This window comes from Haliotis cracherodii, unplaced genomic scaffold (assembly GCF_022045235.1).
Source record: "Haliotis cracherodii isolate W230 unplaced genomic scaffold, xgHalCrac1.p SCAF_3, whole genome shotgun sequence".
Lineage (NCBI taxonomy): Eukaryota > Metazoa > Mollusca > Gastropoda > Lepetellida > Haliotidae > Haliotis > Haliotis cracherodii.
In genome coordinates, this window is record NW_027266286.1 from 59,922,851 (window position 1) to 59,945,342 (window position 22,492).

At 42.5% G+C, this 22,492-nt stretch overlaps 1 protein-coding gene and 1 non-coding gene across 2 annotated transcripts in view; one reads left to right on the plus strand and one right to left on the minus strand.

Annotated features, from left to right (window-relative positions):
* Positions 1–2,875: 2,875 nt before the first annotated feature.
* LOC139475907 (midasin-like) overlaps positions 2,876–22,492 on the minus strand; it is a 141,470-nt gene continuing 121,853 nt past the window's right edge. The window contains exons 80-99 of the mRNA XM_071259124.1: positions 22,079–22,315; positions 21,660–21,797; positions 21,008–21,137; positions 20,732–20,874; positions 20,125–20,310; positions 19,750–19,897; positions 19,486–19,610; positions 18,839–18,946; positions 13,851–14,021; positions 13,124–13,222; positions 12,083–12,391; positions 11,696–11,905; positions 11,281–11,370; positions 10,543–10,658; positions 10,063–10,237; positions 9,190–9,263; positions 8,488–8,602; positions 7,393–7,605; positions 6,726–6,773; positions 2,876–3,076 (exon numbers count right to left, since the gene is read on the minus strand). Of these exons, the coding sequence (XP_071115225.1) occupies positions 2,936–3,076; positions 6,726–6,773; positions 7,393–7,605; positions 8,488–8,602; positions 9,190–9,263; positions 10,063–10,237; positions 10,543–10,658; positions 11,281–11,370; positions 11,696–11,905; positions 12,083–12,391; positions 13,124–13,222; positions 13,851–14,021; positions 18,839–18,946; positions 19,486–19,610; positions 19,750–19,897; positions 20,125–20,310; positions 20,732–20,874; positions 21,008–21,137; positions 21,660–21,797; positions 22,079–22,315 (2,976 nt within the window). The 3' untranslated portion in view covers positions 2,876–2,935. The remainder of the gene's footprint in view (positions 3,077–6,725; positions 6,774–7,392; positions 7,606–8,487; positions 8,603–9,189; positions 9,264–10,062; positions 10,238–10,542; positions 10,659–11,280; positions 11,371–11,695; positions 11,906–12,082; positions 12,392–13,123; positions 13,223–13,850; positions 14,022–18,838; positions 18,947–19,485; positions 19,611–19,749; positions 19,898–20,124; positions 20,311–20,731; positions 20,875–21,007; positions 21,138–21,659; positions 21,798–22,078; positions 22,316–22,492) is intronic.
* On the plus strand, positions 5,217–5,337 carry LOC139476150 (U6atac minor spliceosomal RNA). Its single transcript, XR_011654073.1, has one exon. It is a non-coding gene; the product is annotated as a U6atac minor spliceosomal RNA (small nuclear RNA).

Below are 22,492 nucleotides of genomic sequence, written 5' to 3' on the forward strand. Positions count from 1 at the left end.
TGGTTAATCTAGCCCTTGTTCTTGTCCCTACAACAACCATGCAGTTAAGTTCAACATTGAGTCTATATTAATCTGACCAATCTATTTAATTATAATCACAGAATTCAGTTATAAAGTGCAGATGTTTCCAGCACTTGTTCCTTCAATTGCTTGCATTCATGGAGCCTCAAACTGTATTGAGTGAAGCATGCTTATGCTAAAGACTCTCACTCATCACAAACTGTGACACTTGTAAGTCCACTGCAATTAAACACAAACAACCATCAGTACACTTGACTATATATGTAATCTTGTTTCCAGTGATCTCGATTACACCGAGCATTATCATATCAAAGTATAGAGGTAACCAGAAGAATGAAAGATCTAAAGTGATATGTGACCTAAAAACGTGACAATGGAATTTCCTTTCAGCACAACACCAGTGCTATAGCTACATCTTCACACTGTGTGAAAAAAACGCTAAAAATATCCTACTCAACAAGTGAATAAAAGAACAAAAATGACTAAAGACGACTATTTTGGTCCTTAGCAAATGCTGATTAGAATAGCACGATAGTGAAAGCCTTGGGTTAAGCAGGCCTTGAACTTGGATCTTGGTGGTGGCCTTTTAGAGCTGAATATCATCAGATCAAACAAACTGATCAAGTCCGGCAGATGACAACATACGGACTAATCTAGGTACCGGCTTAAACAAATTGTGCACTTGTGAAATTGCTGGATAATGTGTGTGATTATTAATACGATGGCAAATAATACCACTGCTGACACTATCCTAGCTATATCCGAGTTATATCCCACCCATTTACCATACATCCTCTATTTCAGGTTACTTTTTTTTTTAACTATTGATAGTCAAACCATCTGTGTTTAAATGCATTAGCACAGCTGACAATTACTGTATTACTTGATGGGGATGCTCTGGTGTGTTGGCCTCCCTAAGTGTGTGTGTCTTAAGTATTGTTGATACTTTGTTCTGCTGTGTTGAGTATCGTGCTACCTGCCGGCCACCCTGCTGTTCTGTGTATGGCTGTGTTATGTCTGTGGTGATATATGATTGTATTCAACATGTTTCTGTGAGCTAGCTGCACAATGATTGGTCAGTTCTGTGCTGGTACATACCATATTTTCTGAAGATGGAATAAAAAAATCCATTTTCATGCAGTTAATTGAGTTTGTTGTTTTGTACATACACATACTATTTTAAAGTGATGTTTATATATCCTGAACCGCAATGGGAAACTTTCATGAAGTATTTTCATGAAGTGACATTTCTTTTGCGGTTCAGCATACTTTACTGAAAAGAGAAACCTAAAAATGGCTGATGGGATCGTTGGTGTGGGTAGGCCTACTACAGAAATGTGTAACCTCCTTCTGGTAGGGGATTAAGGCATAAGGTTTCATGCAATATGTGAGGAAAACAAGTCTCAACTCCAGAGCCGTCCGTGCCAAGCTAGGGGATGTGGCCATGTGCTTATGTGTGCAGAAAGGTAGGACAATGACCCCATCTAAAACATGTAGGTCATGTTCAATATTACTTGATGTATGTCACTCATAAGTGGTTCAATAAGAGGACCCTGTGGAAATTGGGGGGGATTCTAATTAGAATGGTCCCCAGTCCCTCATGGCCAACTAAATGGGGTATTGAGTGGTCTGTTTTGCCAAATTGTCATCGATCCCACATGGCCTGGAGTGATGCTCATGCTTTCAATCACTGGTTTGCCTGGCCCAAATTTGGCCATTTACAGGCCTCTGTGTGAGATAGCAGGAATAATGCTCACTGTGGGTCAAACTTTAGACACTGACGGAAGATCTTGTTAATGTATTTAGAATCACTAGTCACTAGTCAAAAGTCTTAACACTGTGTTATGCCTTGTGGCTGAGGAATTAGTAAAACATTAGCCATGTTATACATAGAATAGGACTGGAATACTGTCAGCATGTTTTATTGATACAAGGGGACCATTTATACACAACAGAAGACCCATCAGACATGTGAGCTCTTAACAGCAGTTAAGATAACATCTCAAACGTTGTACAAATAATTTGTATATTTTAACAAGGTATCAATAATGTTTACATTTTAACAAGACACAATACAAACAATCTGTCACATCATCGAAACAACTCTGGTCTCTAACCAGATTCGGGGTCGTCAGGTATAGCCTAGTGGTTAAAGCCTTCGCTTGTCACGCCAAAGATCCGAATTCGAATCCTGACATGGGCACAATGTGTGAAGCCCTTTTTTGGTGTGCCCTGCTGTGATATTGCTGGAATATTGCTAAAAGTAGCATAAAAATACATACTCACTCCTAACCAGATTCACCAGATTTTGTATGTACAAACAAACACCAAGCTTGTGATGACAAGCAAGGTCCCAGTGATATACAAAATACCAAATTTGGTCCTGTTTCATTCATGACAACTTTTCAAATACACTGCATATTATTACAGGAAGACAAAAATGACAAAGTATCAGTTTTAGTGAAGATGACATCCAATGGGAATAAAGCATGGGAAGTCACTCTGAAGAGGGGTTAACATACCCTGGTGGTGACCGGTTAGCACAGTGACGTTGACACTTCACATGTTTGTATACACTACATTCCTCCATCAACCAGGAATATGTATGTATTACTGTTTTTAGTCCGGTAATGAAATTGGCTGTGTGGAACTCATGAGCCCTATGTGCACAAACTTATGCGGATCCTACCATTTCCTGACACTGAAGAAATGTGTAGAGTACTGGTATGTCCGCAAGGTGGTGGCACACGTTGCAAGAGAAATATCGCAGATGTAATCTAAGTGCTCATTGGTCAGAGCAGCCGCAGATTTTCCTCTCTCCAGAACCTGACTGAGTCTTCATTCATTCGTAACAAATAGCGCCTTAACCGCAGTGTTTGTGATGTTTTCACGGACAGAGGTCGAACTTTAATGTCTACACCCGGTCACCTGCTGTGACGAGTTCAAACCACTGACGGAGAGCATCGCTGAGTGTTTGTGGGAGAGAGTTGATGTCTCGGAGGATGATGTAGAATGGGAAAGGGAAGCTCTCCATGTACGACCTGATCTCTGGAAGCTGAAACAGGATAGAAGAGATGACGAGTCTCGGAGATTTACAGGATAAATACAAATGGCAATATTCTGCTACAAATATCAACACTATGATGATCGACAAAGTGGCACTATGATACATACCATGCTACGGAAAAAATGACACAAGATGATGGTGACAGTTTAATGTAAACAAAAATAGTTTGTCTATAGTCCATCTTTTTTGGTGCAAATATCAAATTCACACATCATGACACACAGTCAAACAAGTACCAAGTGTCAGTATTGTAAGCATAAGTGCATCAGTAATGATACAACCATACTTCACAATGACCTTGACCTGTGATAGACAGCACCAACATCAGATGGGTAGGATTTGTAAAGATACATGCAAATATAAGTTTCATGGCTGTAGACTTAACTATAACTTATACAAAAACCTGAGTGCTTTTCTGTGACAAAACCACCCAACAAATTATTAAAACCATCATTCATGAGTACTCGTGAATTCAACGTCTGACTTCTGGTGCCATTCGTGCCATTCGTGCCATATCGGCTCATTCCTTACCACTCGGTATCTTGTAGATTACAGAATGGAACAAGTGATGCCAAATGGCATTGGGATCACGCGTGAGTGTCCATAGACTAAAGTCTAACCATGCCTACCATGCACTAAGTTTAACAGTGTGGACGTAGCCCAGTCAGTTAGCTGTCTGGCTAACAATCCGAGGGTCACAAGTTCGCGTCCAATGTATTCTCACAAAAACTGGCTGCTTGTCTTTGAGACACATGACCTATGACAGATCGCCCTGACAAAAGTTGTGGTACTTTATTCTCAAGGTGCTCCAAGTAACCTTTTAGAAAGTGTAATCATAAACTTTTCAGTTTTTCTCTCATGACCTTTGACCTTTTCACTACACCTGCCAAAAGAATGCCCCAGGGCCATTTGGAAGAAGCCCAAGGAAGAGTGAGTGAGTGAGCATGGTTTTACGCCCCGACCAACCCCCATGGAAGAATAATCTCTACTGTCAATCATCTTTGTGCAGCAGTCATTAGGAAAACCACAGCCCAAAACCTTAAAGCAGTCCCGTTTCCCGAGACTATCAAGGACAAAAGCCGATGAAGAAAGTTTAATGTAAACTAACCAATTTTTTGTCCATAGTCAATGTTGTTTCGTGAAACTTTAAAAATCAAACATGGCGACAAAGTTCTATGTATTGATACGTCACTCTATGATACGCTAGTCATGTTGAAACCTGATGTATCGCTGATTCATCCCACTCCTAATAACTAAAAACAATAATAACTCCTAGGTACTCAAAGAGGACAGCCTCCCTTCTGAAAGCCTCCCATTGCTTTATATTGACCTACAAGAACCCAAGGACTTTTGATCTATCAAGAGGGCAGACAGAGCCACACAAAAAGTACACACCCCACGGCGCTCCTACAATCTTTTTGACACAAAATGTCTCACAAAAGTAATCAGTTTGCCCCACCTTAATGTGGAGATCAATCAGAGACACACTGTACATATATATGCAGTCACCAGTATTCAGCTACCTTTACCTTAATACCGGTAACCTAATACATATCAAATATGTCCATATTCACCTAATTTCCTGTTCAAAACAACAACAAACTCCATGTAAAATATACTTATTTCCAAAGACCCATAATTTTCTTCATTTTAAAGCCCATGTTATTAGACTTACGCTTATCTGTTTAGGAGTAAGATTCTACACCCATACAGTTTACTGACGTTATTGTTGGTGTAATATTTAAAAAGATAAAATCTGCATAACATATTTATCATGTACCTTTTTAATCCAGTAATATTTCCATAACAAGAACCTTATGAACACACATTAACATCAATTATTTAAACAAGCTATTTGGACAAATAATGAATAAGATGTCTCAAAAGCAAAAGGCTACACACAAGAAATCAACACATAAACAACTTCATGTTATCTCATTAAGAAAATATTTCAACCACAAATACCAGGAAGATATGTAGCTTAAATATTGCTAGTTATTTAATCAATGCTATCAATATATGATTTATTAATGCCAATATTAAACATTACATGTAAATCGTATCTGCCCGCCAGGGAGTAATGGCTGCCTGCAGTGCTATATATAGTGTCTGCCTGACCTACATGGATGTGTTGTTAGAAAGGAGAGAAGGTTAGCACTCCCCTCGATAAGGACGGAATGGGCCCTTGTGGCTCTTACAACACACATGAGGCAGTGACTCTCTACTTAGGGGTCACACCTATTTTTTGTGTGTTTATATTACCCCACATTAGTGAAAACATTAGAATCTACACCGAAACGTCGCCCAATTGTAATAAAGAGGTTGCTCATCCATAACAATTTTGTCTTGGTTATTTTGCATGTGTTTTTTTTTAATACAGTCATGTCAGATTAATTTTTGTTCTTGACATGCATAATTGTAGCAATGGATCGATCACGTTTTGACTCAAACTACAAGAATAAGCTTTATCCAGGTTGGTTATGTTATATGTCCACTATATTAATGATTTACTTATTTTATCTTGGACATGTTGATAATATTGGTAAAGATAATTACACAAAGATATGGAAACCAGTACAAAGATCAAACCTAATGAATAGAAGGATTCGTGCTGGAATATACAAATGTCTGTTGATTTAAAAATGTATTAATTTCTGGGATGTTGGCATGATCAATCTTCAGTTGATCATTGAACAATTTTTCTGAAATGATGATTGATCATGACTTCGTCGCTGACTCCCAACACTAGCACCATGTTTGTCATCTTGAAAGTTGTCGTATTGTTTGAATACTTATTGGGAGCATTGTGTAAGTGCAGTGGGTATAACTTAATGTTACAAGTGACAAATATACAAAAGTACAATGACTTTAATAGGAAGAATGCTGGACAAATAAATAATAATAATAAAAATCATAGTCCATTTATATGGCACTGTTCTCCATACATAAGCATGCTAAGACATTATTACCGGTCAATGGATCAACAATCATTCTCAGCTCCCTGGGGAGTATACAACCCAAGCTGCCTGTGAGGCGCTAGAAGGTTAACAGCCACATTACCATCTCCTACCGGGTACCCATTCACTGCTGGGTGAACAGAGGCACATTTCGAACAAAGTCTCTTGACAAAGGAGACACCAGATGTGCTCCATGTGCTTCAATGTGAGACAGGACACAAAGTAATATTCCAACTACATCATGGCAGCCTGCAAATAATCGAGTCTGGACCCGACAATCCAGTGATTGATATTATGACCAACAATCCACTTCATCGGGGTACAATGACATGCTATCAACCAAGTCACTGAGCCTGAGTCTGTGATGACCAGCATTGGTTCCTGGGGACCAATTCCAACCCATGACTAGCAATAACAGACATTCTACCCTGGTTCCCTCCCCCCCCAGGACTGGACATCATGACTGGTCACTCTACTCACCAGCCCTGCCCAGAATCCCTATGACTAGCAATAACAGACATTCTACCCTGGTCCCCCCGCCCCCCCAGGACTGGACATCATGACTGGTCACTCTACTCACCAGCCCTGCCCAGAATCCCCATGACTAGCAATAACAGACATTCTACCCTGGTCCCCCCGCCCCCCCAGGACTGGACATCATGACTGGTCACTCTACTCACCTGCCCTGCCCCCTTGAAGACCGGAACCTTGATGTCAAGTATGGAGTCCTGGTGACAAGAAAATAAAACACATCATTGACATTGTGTATTTAATACTGAACCACAACCTCAGGACCTGATAACATTGACATGTTCACTCATGGCTGCACCACTCATGAAAACCTCCACTTTGTCTGGCCATGAGATGAGATACCATTTACTGGGTAGACAGGTACAGTGAATTCTTGCTAAGTAGAAACCATATCAGTGAAAAAGACTTTTATGTAGCTTAATTCCTTTGAAAAATAGAACCCTTCAAGTCGAAAAAACTGTGATCTGGGCACATTTCCTTGCTCCCCAGAGACATGTTACATAGTACATTTGACTTGATAAGTAGAATAGTGTGGTTGTAAACACACTACTGAGTAAGCCGTCACTACTTAATTTAGTAAGACCAGACAACTACAAGTGCTAATCCCCAACCGTCACTGATTGCTCTGTTAATCCCTAAACCACAAGTCGATGACATTCAGTGTCCTTCAGACTACTCATCTGTTGTTAGCAAAACAAGGCAATAAACATCAAAGGTATGTTCTGAAGAAGAAATGATAAAACATATTTAATGTTTCAGTTCAGTTTCTCTTATGTCACACTTGATGCACCGCCATGGCTGTCTAACTCTGCCTACCTTCGACTGTGGATTGTCAATGATGACAAACACGAGGAAGATGTTCGCCTCCCGAGCTTGTCTGACAGCTGATTGGACAACTTCCATTCCCTCATTAAACAAGCCTCGTCCATCGGACACTATCAGCAGCAGCTGTGACGTCTCCGGCTGCCCCACCGTGCCCTGTTGGCGTTGCCGGGCATCGACCATGATGGATGTCGCTTGTTGCAGCAACTACAGCAGCAGACGTGTCATGTAACCAATTCGTGTCACATACAACCCAGCATCCAGGATAGTGTGGATTTGTTTCAATGTATATCTGTGAGGGACAACTTCTTCAATGTTGAAGATTAAATATCTCAATAAATTACTTCCATCATCAATGTCACACAAGAGTGAGTGAGTTGGGTTTAAGGCCACTTTTAACATTATTGCAGTTATATCATGGCGTGTCAGCTTAATGTGGGAGGAAAGCCTGAAGTGATGCAGGTCTCAGACGTTTACCACTTCGGTGAAACCCACGAGCACGGGTATGGTGCTGACAAACCTAGAAACATAATTGGGGCGAACCTTTATTCGAACCCACAATCATAGGTTTCTGGCATGCCCAAGGGACGCAACTCTGCACAGTGAATCGCGGCGCCTTAGACGACTGGGCCACCTATGCCCCACCTGTCACACAAGAAGGTACTTCCATAGGTTGTGTTCCTTAAACTTAATGCATACCAAACAATAGAGATGTATATAATGTGTATTTGTGTTTCCCTGTAGTAAATATGATATACTAGGACTAAACATTGTAAACCATCCATTTTGGAAAGGGATACTCAGATATATCAGATCTATGTTACATACACTTGACCTATTATTAAGAAAAACATACAACTTTATGGATAACAACTTGTGGTTTATTGCATATAGCAATGTTCTGATGTAGATTCTTACACCGTTATCAAGCTGGAAGGTAAGTTTTTCTTACTTATTTGCCAACTTCTAGAATGCCAATCGAACACCTGACATACGTGAATCAGTTTTGTGTATCACGGAAAGATACAAAATATCCCTATCAAATGTAGAGAACTATATTATGTCAGCCATTTCCCAAATTGTCCTCACCTGGGCAATCTTTGTCTTCTTCTGTTCAAACGTGAAGTGTTGCAAGATGCTGGCTCCTGATTGGTTGGTGAACTGCTCGGAGAATGGATGCAGCTGACGAACACACTCACCAAAACTGTCAAGAGAATTTAACATTAAACCTAAACAAGGGATCTTGATCACACGATTGAGCGAAGTGAAGCAAGTAAAAGATTACATTAATAAGCACGGTCAGCTATGTTTTAGCAATGACAGGTATAGGTTACCGAGGACGTAGTCTACTTTGTGATGATCCCCAACAAATCTTGGACAAATAAATTCAGCACAGAAAAAGTGCTTCCTCAAACTAACAAATGACCAAACACAAAAAAACTAATAAAACACACTTTCCACTAAAAAGTATTCTCAATCACTTGGAAGTCACTTTCATGCAGTTTTCAGACTCTTTCATACACAGAGAAAGCACATGGACCCTAAACTGCTGGAGAAAAAGCAGTTTTCCTGCCAAAAATAAATCTCTTTGTAAGATAGACTCCAACCATACACTTGTTTAGTAATCTCTTAATGAGACCCGTGAAGATCCGGGTCAGAATTGATCTTCAGCAACCCATGCTTGTCGTAAAAGGCGACTATGCTTATCGTAAGTGGCCACTAACGGGATCGGGTGGTCAGACTCGCCGTGAGATGCCGTGAGCACCACCAGGGAGTAATGTAAGCCTGTACCTGCAGACAGCCAGTTCCCCAGACTCCAGCAGGGTGAGGGCGTTGGAGATCATGGCCAGAGATTCAAACGCCAGCTGAAACAAACAACATAGGTTCTGTGTAAGCATCAAAATAGGGTGAATATTTACAGCAGCATGAAATAACAATACATATGAAACAAAGGTATATATTTACCAACAAAAGACACAGAACAAAATTCTTGAGTGGAAGAGTCATATACCGCCAACATGATCTGGTAACAACCAGTTCAGAGTGGTTGTCCACCAAACTAGGAGAGTCATCTATGGCCAGCACGATCTGTTAACAACCAGTTTAGGGTAGTTGTGTACCATACTAGAAGACCGTCTATGGCCAGCATGATCTGGTACCAACCTGTTCAGGGTGGTTGTGTACCATACTAGAAGACCGTCTATGGCCAGCATGATCTGGTACCAACCTGTTTAGAGTGGTTGTCCACCATACTGGAAGAGTCATCTAATGCCAGCATGATCTGGTACTGACCAGTTTAGAGTGGTTGTGTACCATACTAGAAGACCGTCTATGGCCAGCACGATCTGGTACCAACCTGTTTAGAGTGGTTGTCCACCATAATGGAAGAGTCGTCTATGGCCAGCATGACCTGGTACCCGTGAAGGGGTAGAATAGGTCTTCAGCAACCTATGCTTGCCGTAAAGGCAACTATGCTTGTCGTAAGAGGCGTTTAACGGGATTGGGTGGTCAGGCTCGCTGAAGCATGTCATCGATCCCTATTGCGTGGATCGATGCTCTGATATCAATCACTGGGTTGTCTGGTCCAGACTGGATTATTTATAGACCGCCATCATATAGCTGGAATACTGCTGAGTGCGGCGTTAAACAATAAACCAAACCAACCTGTTTAGAGTGGTTGTCCACCATACTGGAAGAGTCGTCTATGGCCAACATGATCTGGTATTGGCGCTTGCTTGGTTTTGTTCTGCGTAACCAAATTTTGTCTTTACGGAATTGACTGGCGATGTAGGGGATCACCTTCCTCATGTTGAGGCGCTTCCCAGTCCGATAGTCACCCCTGAAATGATCATATGTTTCAAGATAATTTACTGTTCTCATCAATTCCCCTACACAAGCAAATGCTTCATTGTTAATGCATTAGGGACGAAAGATTTCTACTGGCAATTTCTTTATCTTGTATAATTATTTAATGATTTCTCTTTCTCAAGATTAGTTTCTGGGAAACAAATTCCCAAACCACTCCTGAGTGTGCTGTAGTCAGACAGGATGTGAAATTCCCAAACAATCTCTGTGTGCTATAGTTCATCTGGATGTTAAATTCCGCAACTGTCCCCGAGTGTGTTGCCGTCAGTGCGGACATACCTGAGTTTGGTTGCCTGTGACGGTTCCAGTACCAGTCGGAGCTGCTCACACAGGTCCTGGGCCAGACTGGCTGTCAGGGCGTCGTACTGCTGCCACGCTTCGGCCGCCGCTGCTTGCTGGGAGGGAAACAGGGTTACTTTCTTACACAACATGTCCCTCAAACTGTAGTCTACATCAACATATAAACCTGCTCTCATATCGTGTAGCTCTTACAAGAACACACTTTTACATTAGAAAAAGAATGAAAATACTGACTCAACATATCCATTATTTGTAATTAGTACCAATATTTCCTTAACAAGAATAAGACATTGGTCAATGGCACAATTTCAAGAAAGCAACATAAATTTTACGATAATAGACTTGAATCCGTATGATTTCAGTACCCATACTTACACTTAAGTCAAAGCTACAAAGTTACTTAGGCTGCCAAAGCTTTGTTTGTATGTTGTTTAACAACACACTCAGCAATATTCCATCTATATGATGGAGGTCTGTAAATAATCAAGTCTGGACCAGACAATCCAGTGACTGACATCATGAACATCGATCCATACAATTGGGATACGATCACATGCATTAACGAAGTCAGCGAGTCTGATCACCCGATCCCGTTAGTCGCATATTATAATTACGACAAGCACAGTCGCCTTTTACGGCAAGCATGGGTTGCTGAAGATCTATTCTACCCCAGATCTTCACGGGTGTAGGTCAAAGCTACAAGACTACAACACTGACCTCTTGAGGAGTGGCTGCCTGAAGATGGGACCAGGCTGCTATGTTCTCCTCCAACTCGGCTCGAAGCTTCTCCTCATCCAACTCACCAAGCTGGAACATGGGAATGTTACAACTGTGTCAAACCATGAAATACCTGTAGATGGGTAAGGTTGGCTCCATAGTCTCGACTGCATGTGACAGTCAAACTGCCTGGTTCTATGTGGCTCAGGAAGTAAGGTGTGTGTAGATGCATGTGCGAGAGATACCAATTCTGTGTGTGTGTGTCAGTGCGTGCGTGTGTCCGTGCGTGCGTACGTGCATGTGCGCGAGTGTGTGTGTGCTTGCTGCATGTGCGTTTCCCTCTGTGTTTTTTTCTGTGTGTGTGTGTGTCTGTCTGTCTGTCTGCTTGTCTGTCTGTCCGTCCGTGGCTACTTACCCCAGCCTCCAGATGTAGGTGTTCCAGCACTGTGTGTATGGTTGACTCGGGACCTCTCCCTGCCCCCATCGTGAGGACCTTCTCTCCCTCGACCTCCCCCTTCTGCTCGTCCTCCACCTCCATGTCCTCTTCACCCCCATCCTCTGTGGTCCTCTTCGAGTCCTTCCCAGACAACTTAGAGGCTTCCTTCATCTCAGTCTTCTCATCTTTCTAAAATACACCAATGATCAAATTTGCTTCCATTCATTACAAACTACAAATATGCTGATAAATAGAAAAAAAATATGTCCTGTCGTTTAATGCATCTTTGAGTAATGCTAAATGTCTGGTCAACAATTACAATAACTCATGTCTTAATGTTAACTAATGACATCTCTGAAATATTACATTCTCCTGCAAATTCTCCTGCAGTTCCAAGTCATCATCCTCTCCCATTGGCTCCGCCTCCTCTTCATTCTGATTGGCTACTGGCTGCTCTTCCTGTTGCTCAGCAGTAGCGACATCCAAGGTCTGAGCATCATACTGGGAGGAGGACTCCTTAATGTGCTCGTACAGGTCAGACTCTTTCTGGGGTTTGTTTTCCTTTTCCTGTGAATCTTCCGAAGTTCTGTCCACCGTCTTCAATTTCTTGTACTTCTCCTCTCGAGATCCCAGACTATGGTCTTGGTCTGACTGGCCAGGCCGACGCTTGTATTGCTGAGAATAAGAAATTGAGCAGCTATGCTGGTATTCAAGTCCTTAGTAAAACTCACTATCGAACAGAACACCAAGTGAGCAAATTGTGCTTTATGTCAAAATTGGTCATATCAACGATACCTTCAAAGGAGTGAGGTCAAATGGTGTTTAATGTTGCGATCAAGATTATTGCACTTATACTGCGACGTGCATGCATGTGTGTGTGTGTGTGGCTGCTTGTACCAGTCTCGACTAATGCCGATTTTATAGTGCTAGCCCACTGAGACACCATGTCGCAGTTTAACATGAATATTCCACTCCGACACTGTAAACTCACTCCGAGCTGACCAGTCCTTGTTTTAGCCCCTAATGCCGAGCACCAGGCTGGGTAACAACAAGTACCATTTTTTAACCTCTTATGGTATGGCTAGGGATCGAATCCCAGCCCTTCCGCTCGGCAAAGGCACTGTGGAGATTCAAAGTCAAAATAGGTCCCAAGCCACCAGGCTACATAATTGTGGACTAATGTTCTGAATGCGTGTCAACATATCAGGAGGTTGCTCATACTATCAGTCAATGGTTTGCCTGGTTCAGACTCGATTATATACATGCTGCCGTGACCCAATTGAAAAACTGACCTACAGCATGAACAACAATCAGTGTCTGTCAAGTGTCATGGGGTCTTACAAGCATGGCATATGTCACAGTCTGACCTGTCATCATCATTGTGAGATTGCTGTCATGTGAGCTTACCTTTTTGTGTTGTGGGGCTGTTCCATCCGTCACCTGCGACGATGACTCCCCCTCGTGACCCTCCTGTTCCTGGGTCACGGAAACACCCATTCCTTGTTGCTGGAACAAAGACCACAGTGCAATTACACATAATGTTCCAGGCTTGCAACAGGGGCGCTACAAGTCATTTCTATTTCTGGCAAACTTCTCCTCAGGTTTTAAGCTTGATTGAAGTGAATATATCAACTTTACAACACTATCAGTGTGATCTGGCCAAGGTAAGAGTGAGTGAGTAAAGTGGGGTTAACGCTGCTTTTAACAGCATTCCAGTTATATCCCGGTGTCAGCTTAATGTGGGAGGAAAGCCCCAAGTGATGCAGGTCATAGACGTTAACCACTTCGGTGAAACCCACGAGCACGGGTATGGTGCTGACAAACCTAGAAACATAATCGAGGCGAAGCCAAGGTAAGACAACACATGTGATAGTCACAGCAATAATTTGATCCTGCTGGACTAACGACACAAAACTAGTGCCACAGGCCATACTCTGTAGCTTAGCTGTTTTTCCCCAAATATATGCATCATTTGATGATAAAGGTCATAATAAAAAGGGTTAAAAATAAAATGCAAAAATAAGTAATAAAAATTATAACAAAATAGCGAGAAAATTTCATAAGAAATAGTGAACAAATTGTGTATTGACACATGGAACACGGAGGATCACATCACAGGTACTGGAAAGCTTACTTCTTTCTGGTCATTGTCTCCGGTGGCTGCCTCGTCCTGTGCTGTGTCCGTCATCTGGGCACTGTCTGTGTCGTGACTCGTCCTGCCCCTCTCATCAGCCGCCTCAACACTGTCTTCAGGCTCACCATCCTGCTTAGTCTCTTCCTCAGGAGCATCCGGGTTATCCTCATCCTGGTAACATCACGTAATAAAGACATGATACACATTAGCAGCCGGACTTACAGAAGTGGTTTGTCCTGAAGTGTCCTGCCATTCTGAGCACACCAAGTCAATCCAAGAAGTCCCCCCTGTCTGGAGTGATTCTATCTAAGAGGCCATCATGTCTGTTGAAGTAATCTATCCTACCAGAGGCGAGTCTATCAATGAGACCATCATGTCTGGTGTATGTTTAATAATCCATCCTACCAGGGACAAGTTTATCAAAGAGGCCATCACGTCTGTAAGTTTAATAATCCATACCTGAGTGAGTCTAAGAATCCATCCTACCTCAGTGAGTCTAAGAATCCATCCTACCTGAGAGAGTCTAAGAATCCATCCTACCTGAGAGAGTCTAAGAATTCATCCTACCTGAGTGAGTCTAAGAATCCTTCCTACCTGAGAGAGTCTAAGAATTCATCCTACCTGAGTGAGTCTAAGAATTCATCCTACCTGACTGAGTCTAAGAATCCATCCTACCTCATTGAGTCTAAGAATCCATCCTACCTGAGTGAGTCTAAGAATCCATCCTACCTGTGTGAGTCTAAGAATCCATCCTACCTGAGTGAGTCTAAGAATCCATCCTACCTGTGTGAGTCTAAGAATCCATCCTACCTCATTGAGTCTAAGAATCCATCCTACCTGAGTGAGTCTAAGAATCCATCCTACCTCATTGAGTCTAAGAATCCATCCTACCTGAGTGAGTGCAAGTGTCACTCCTACCTCATTGAGTCTAAGAATCCCTCCTACCTCATTGAGTCTAAGAATCCATCCTACCTCATTGAGTCTAAGAATCCATCCTACCTGAGTGAGTCTAAGAATCCCTCCTACCTCATTGAGTCTAAGAATCCATCCTACCTGAGTGAGTCTAAGAATCCATCCTACCTCATTGAGTCTAAGAATCCATTCTACCTCAGTGAGTCTGAGAATCCATCCTACCTCACTGAGTCTAAGAATCCATCCTACCTCATTGAGTCTAAGAATCCATCCTACCTGAGTGAGTGCAAGTGTCACTCCTACCTCATTGAGTCTAAGAATCCATTCTACCTCAGTGAGTCTGAGAATCCATCCTACCTCAGTGAGTCTAAGAATCCCTCCTACCTCATTGAGTCTAAGAATCCATTCTACCTGAGTGAGTGTAAATGTCACTCCTACCTCATTGAGTCTAAGAATCCATTCTACCTCATTGAGTCTAAGAATCCATCCTACCTCAGTGAGTCTAAGAATCCATCCTACCTCATTGAGTCTAAGAATCCATTCTACCTCATTGAGTCTAAGAATCCATCCTACCTCATTGAGTCTAAGAATCCATTCTACCTCATTGAGTCTAAGAATCCATCCTACCTCATTGAGTCTAAGAATCCATCCTACCTCATTGAGTCTAAGAATCCATCCTACCTCATTGAGTCTAAGAATCCATTCTACCTGAGTGAGTGTAAATGTCACTCCTACCTCATTGAGTCTAAGAATCCATTCTACCTCATTGAGTCTAAAAATCCATCCTACCTCATTGAGTCTAAGAATCCATCCTACCTCATTGAGTCTAAGAATCCATCCTACCTCATTGAGTCTAAGAATCCATCCTACCTGAGTGAGTCTAAGAATCCATCCTACCTCATTGAGTCTAAGAATCCATTCTACCTCATTGAGTCTAAGAATCCATCCTACCTCATTGAGTCTAAGAATCCATCCTACCTCATTGAGTCTAAGAATTCATCCTACCTCATTGAGTCTAAGAATCCATCCTACCTCATTGAGTCTAAGAATCCATTCTACCTCATTGAGTCTAAGAATCCATCCTACCTCATTGAGTCTAAGAATCCATCCTACCTCATTGAGTCTAAGAATTCATCCTACCTCATTGAGTCTAAGAATCCATCCTACCTCATTGAGTCTAAGAATTCATCCTACCTCATTGAGTCTAAGAATCCATCCTACCTCACTGAGTCTAAGAATCCATCCTACCTCATTGAGTCTAAGAATCCATCCTACCTCACTGAGTCTAAGAATCCATCCTACTTCATTGAGTCTAAGAATCCATCCTACCTCATTGAGTCTAAGAATCCATCCTACCTCATTGAGTCTAAGAATCCATCCTACCTGAGTGAGTCTAAGAATCCATCCTACCTCAATGAGTCTAAGAATCCATCCTACCTCAATGAGTCTAAGAATCCATCCTACCTCATTGAGTCTAAGAATCCATTCTACCTGAGTGAGTCTAAGAATCCATCCTACCTCACTAAGTCTAAGAATCCATCCTACCTCATTGAGTCTAAGAATCCATCCTACCTGAGTGAGTCTAAGAATCCATCCTACCTGAGTGAGTCTAAGAAACCATCCTACCTGAGTGAGTCTAAGAATCCATCCTACCTCATTGAGTCTAAGAATCCATCCTACCTCATTGAGTCTAAGAATCCATTCTACCTGAGTGAGTCTAAGAATCCATCCTACCTCACTAAGTCTAAGAATCCATCCTACCTCATTGAGTCTAAGAATCCATCCTACCTGAGTGAGTCTAAGAATCCATCCTACCTGAGTGAGTCTAAGAAACCATCCTACCTGAGTGAGTCTAAGAATCCATCCTACCTCATTGAGTCTAAGAATCCATCCTACCTCACTGAGTCTTAGAATCCATTCTACCTGAGTGAGTCTAAGAAACCATCCTACCTCATTGAGTCTTAGAATCCATTCTACCTGAGTGAGTCTAAGAAACCATCCTACCACACTGAGTCTAAGAATCCATCCTACCTCATTGAGTCAAAGAATCCATCCTACCTCATTGAGTCTAAGAATCCATTCTACCTGAGTGAGTCTAAGAAACCATCCTACCTCACTGAGTCTAAGAATCCATCCTACCTCATTGAGTCTAAGAATCCATCCTACCTCATTGAGTCTAAGAATCCATTCTACCTGAGTGAGTCTAAGAAACCATCCTACCTCACTGAGTCTAAGAATCCATTCTACCTCATTGAGTCTAAGAATCCATCCTACCTCATTGAATCTAAGAATCCATTCTACCTGAGTCTAAGAATCCATCCTACCTCACTGAGTCTAAGAATCCATCCTACCTCACTGAGTCTAAGAATCCATCCTACCTCATTGAGTCTAAGAATCCATCCTACCTCATTGAGTCTAAGAATCCATCCTACCTCATTGAGTCTAAGAATCCATCCTACCTCATTGAGTCTAAGAATCCATCCTACCTCATTGAGTCTAAGAATCCATCCTACCTGAGTGAGTCTAAGAATCCATCCTACCTCATTGAGTCTAAGAATCCATCCTACCTCGAGTCTAAGAATCCATCCTACCTCATTGAGTCTAAGAATCCATTCTACCTGAGTGAGTCTAAGAATCCATCCTACCTCATTGAGTCTAAGAATCCATCCTACCTCATTAAGTCTAAGAATCCATCCTACCTCATTGAGTCTAAGAATCCATCCTACCTCATTGAGTCTAAGAATCCATCCTACCTCATTGAGTCTAAGAATCCATCCTACCTCACTGAGTCTAAGAATCCATCCTACTTCATTGAGTCTAAGAATCCATCCTACCTGAGTCTAAGAATCCATCCTACCTCATTGAGTCTAAGAATCCATCCTACCTCATTGAGTCTAAGAATCCATTCTACCTGAGTGAGTCTAAGAATCCATCCTACCTCATTGAGTCTAAGAATCCATCCTACCTCATTGAGTCTAAGAATCCATTCTACCTGAGTGAGTCTAAGAAACCATCCTACCTCACTGAGTCTAAGAATCCATTCTACCTCATTGAGTCTAAGAATCCATCCTACCTGAGTGAGTCTAAGAATCCATCCTACCTGAGTGAGTCTAAGAATCCATCCTACCTCATTGAGTCTAAGAATCCATCCTACCTCATTGAGTCTAAGAATCCATCCTACCTCACTGAGTCTAAGAATCCATCCTACCTCATTGAGTCTAAGAATCCATCCTACCTCATTGAGTCTAAGAATCCATCCTACCTCATTGAGTCTAAGATCTAAGAATCCATCCTACCTGAGTGAGTCTAAGAATCCATCCTACCTCATTGAGTCTAAGAATCCATCCTACCTCGAGTCTAAGAATCCATCCTACCTCATTGAGTCTAAGAATCCATTCTACCTGAGTGAGTCTAAGAATCCATCCTACTTCATTGAGTCTAAGAATCCATCCTACCTCATTGAGTCTAAGAATCCATTCTACCTGAGTGAGTCTAAGAAACCATCCTACCTCATTGAGTCTAAGAATCCATCCTACCTCATTGAGTCTAAGAATCCATCCTACCTCATTGAGTCTAAGAATCCATCCTACCTCATTGAGTCTAAGAATCCCTCCTACCTCATTGAGTCTAAGAATCCATCCTACCTCATTGAGTCTAAGAATCCATTCTACCTGAGTGAGTCTAAGAAACCATCCTACCTGAGTGAGTCTAAGAATCCATCCTACCTCATTGAGTCTAAGAATCCATTCTACCTCATTGAGTCTAAGAATCCATTCTACCTCATTGAGTCTAAGAATCCATCCTACCTCATTGAGTCTAAGAATCCATCCTACCTCATTGAGTCTAAGAATCCATCCTACCTCATTGAGTCTAAGAATCCATCCTACCTCATTGAGTCTAAGATTCCATTCTACCTGAGTGAGTCTAAGAAACCATCCTACCTGAGTGAGTCTAATAATCCATCCTACCTCATTGAGTCTAAGAATCCATCCTACCTCATTGAGTCTAAGAATCCATCCTACCTGAGTGAGTCTAAGAATCCATCCTACCTCATTGAGTCTAAGAATCCATCCTACCTGTGGTGAGACTCCTGATTCCCCCTTCCCCTCCTCCTCCTCCTCGGCTGTCTTGTCCTGGTCCTGGTTGTCAGACTGAGGCTTGTCTTCACCTTCTTTGCCTTCAGTCTGCAACAGAAGATCAGCAGATGATTTACCTCCCTTTACGTCTTATCATTGAATCATCAGCATCCTCATGTTGGAGTATTTATGAAGTGAGTTAGTGAGTTTGATTTTACGCCGCTTTTAGCAATATTCCAGCAATATCATGGCGGGGAACACAAGAAATGGGCTTCACACATTGTACCCAAGTCGGGAATCGAACACAGGTTTTTGGCGTGACGAGCGAACACTTTAACCACTAGGCTACGCCACCGCCCCTATTTATGAAGCAATAGGTATGTGGTGAAGGAATGTATCTTCCAGACTGCAGAATCAAAACACCATTCAACACTGAAAAATAACTTTGAGCAATGACAAAAGGTTAAGTGAATACTACAGTTGTTTGTTAACATTTAACCAGTGCAATGATTGATAATGTCAAGTCACTTGTGCCCACTGTCACTAACATCAATCCATCAATCCAGTACAATCCATCACACTAGGAACGGAAGATTCAACATTCTGAACAGATAAATTCACACTCTCCCTGTGAAATCCTCCATTACCTCATCCTTCTGTTCATCTTCCTCCATGTTTTCTTCCTCCCGCTCCTTCTTCTCTCCTTCCTCTGTGTCAGGGACTTCCGTCTGCTCCTCCACATCCTCTCCTCCGCCATCTTGGTTGTCCGGGTCTGAAGACACAGATAACAGCTCTCTCACAGAACAACAGAACAACCTAAATTGGTAAAATAAATTGCAACAAACTTTGCCCAGGAGCCACATAAATGAATTAAATCAAAACACCAATCTGATCATCTGTCGTCTGCTCACCCATCTCTGAGGGTTGAGTCTCGTCTTCATCCTTGCCAGCCTCATTCTCATCCAGGTTCAGGTCCTCAGGGAGATCCAGAGCTTCAGGTTCCTGTTCAGTGCCGTCGTTGCCATGGTGAGGATCTATCTTGTCCTCATCATACTCATTCTACAAACAAACCATACATGACTTTAAGATGACTATATGTCATCGCTTTTAACTCTTGGGAGATCATGCACTTGCTATAATTCACTAACACACTTACCAAAATCAACTAACAGCACATATCTGATGAAACGTTGGTGTCATCTTTAATAGGCAACCATTAACAGATTACCATCTCGAATCTATAGATCATTAGTAATGAAAAAAGATTCTCAAGAATCTATCCACACCTCATCAAATTCCTCCAGCTCATGTGGTTTTTGTTCTTCTCTGTTTTCTTCTTCTCCATCTTTCTGCTCGTCCTGTTCTGATTTCTGGTTGTCCTCCGCCTCCGTCTTGTCCTGGTTGTCGTCCTTGGCAACCACCTGACTCTCACTCTCCTGTCCAGCACCAGGCCCTGACTCCTCCTTACTGTTCTGGAAACAAGCAGGTGGCTGTGAAGACATCTAGGTGAGTAGCAACATACACAGACTGTCACAGACATTAACTACTGTCTCCTACACATTGCCCAACATCTATTTCATGTGAAGTGATGTAGGCCACTTGTAACAATCTCCCAGTCATCACACAACCACATCTAGCTGGAAGTGTCAACTCCATGTCTCACATCCTCAACCCTTTACCCTAGTTCTCATTATCGTCCAACATCTGTTCGTCCAGACGGTCAGTGTGCACCTCTCCCCTCCCATCTACCACCTTCACTCGTTCCCCTCCTCCATGTTTCTTCATCCATACAGACTGTGTCCACCTCTCCCCTCCCACTACCTCCTTCTCTCATTCCATCTTTCACATCTGTTCATCCAAACAGTCAGTGTCCACATATCCCCTCCCACCTACCTCCTTCTCCTGTTCCTCCTCCTCCTCGTCATCACTGCCCCACATCTGTTTGTCCAGACGGTCAGTGTCCTTGGAGTCCACGTCCCCCATCTTTTTGTCCAGTTCCTCTGTGTCCGGTTCTTCCTGATCAGAATCATCTCCATCTGGAACAATCATCACATATCAAATGAACAATATTACAAGCAAACATACATGTTTTACAAATATTAGGCCAAACCATTATCAGAAATGCTACTCCCGTACAAAATATCAGCATCGCCAATTCTGTGTACTCACCTTTCATCTCTGCATCATCCAGCTGACCCTCAAAGTCCTCCGACATCTCGATGGCCTTGTCTTCCGGAGCCACATCGGGCTGGTTGGCATCATCCTTCTGCTCCTCTCCCTGGCGCCGAGCTTCATCCAACTACAGACAGAAACAATGGACGAACAATGCATGGGCAAGTTGGTGTACTGTAGGAGGTGAGGTGAAATTGGGTTTAACGTCGCGTCCAAGATTATTGCACTTATATAGCAATGTGCATGCACATTTGTGTGTGTGTGGTTGCTTGTACTAGTCCAGACTGATGCCGATTTATAGTGCTAGCTCACTGAGATACCATGCCGCAGTTTAACATGAATACTCCACTCAGACACAGTATACTGACTCCGAGCCGACCAGTCCTTGTTTTAGACCCTCAATGCCAAGCGCCAGACAGTGTAAGAACAAGTACCATCTTTTAACGTCTTTTGGTATGACGCGGCCCGGGATCGAACCCCGGACCTTCCGCTCTCCGGGCGGGCGCTCTACCTCTAGGCCACAGAGGCGGTCTGTGTACTGTAGAAGGATGCCCACAGTAATGCCGGGCAATGACAACCACAGCCAGCATCATCTTACCATGACCAATATCCACTCATTCACTCCTGGCGAGTATTGACCATGTATTACCTGGTCCTCTGTCTCGATCTGGTCACTGACGTCCTTGGCTCCCTGACCGTCCCCCAGTCCTCCTCCTGTGATGTCCTCAAAGTCAGTGGCTCCCTCTCCTCCCAACTCATCTGAGAACTCCGGGGGGATGCAGAAACCCTGTCAACATATAGAACTCATGGGTTCAGTTCCTAAACATCCACTGTGCACCCAACAGTGACGAGATGAACTTCTTCAACATCAGAAAATCTGCCCTGCAGAAACATGCCTTGTAAAATATAACAGTTGTTCCTGAAGTTGCTGGACTTGTCTTTATTTCTTAATACTTTTCATCGCAAGCATAATTATCGATTGCTTTTTATTTGTTTAGTAGCTGAACTCAAAACATATATTTATAAAATGATTAATTTAATGATTTGTCACTTTCAATTCTACGTTACCTTGGCAGCAAGCTCTGAAAACAGTCCCAGCAGCACCGACAACAGTTTGCCTGTTGTCCGAAACAAGCCAATCAGGTGAGCTACGAAATATTCCACCATGTCCACATACTGGTGCATCATGGGGCAGCATCGGAGGAGCTGCTGCAGACAGACACTGCTGTCATGACAACCTCCATCAGCGGCATTGTCAACCATAATCTTCAGGATGTTCACCAGAGATGTCAGGAACTCTGTCACCTAGCAACAGCCATATCATCTCAGTAAACAGTCAGTGATGTTTCATGCTACTTTTAGCAGCAACAATTTTATGCCAAACATATCTAATGTCCCCCACCAAAAAATCTGTCCCGACACATTTGTTGAATCCACGACATCCATCTCAAAGCTCGGACCACACCTACATCCAAATTACTG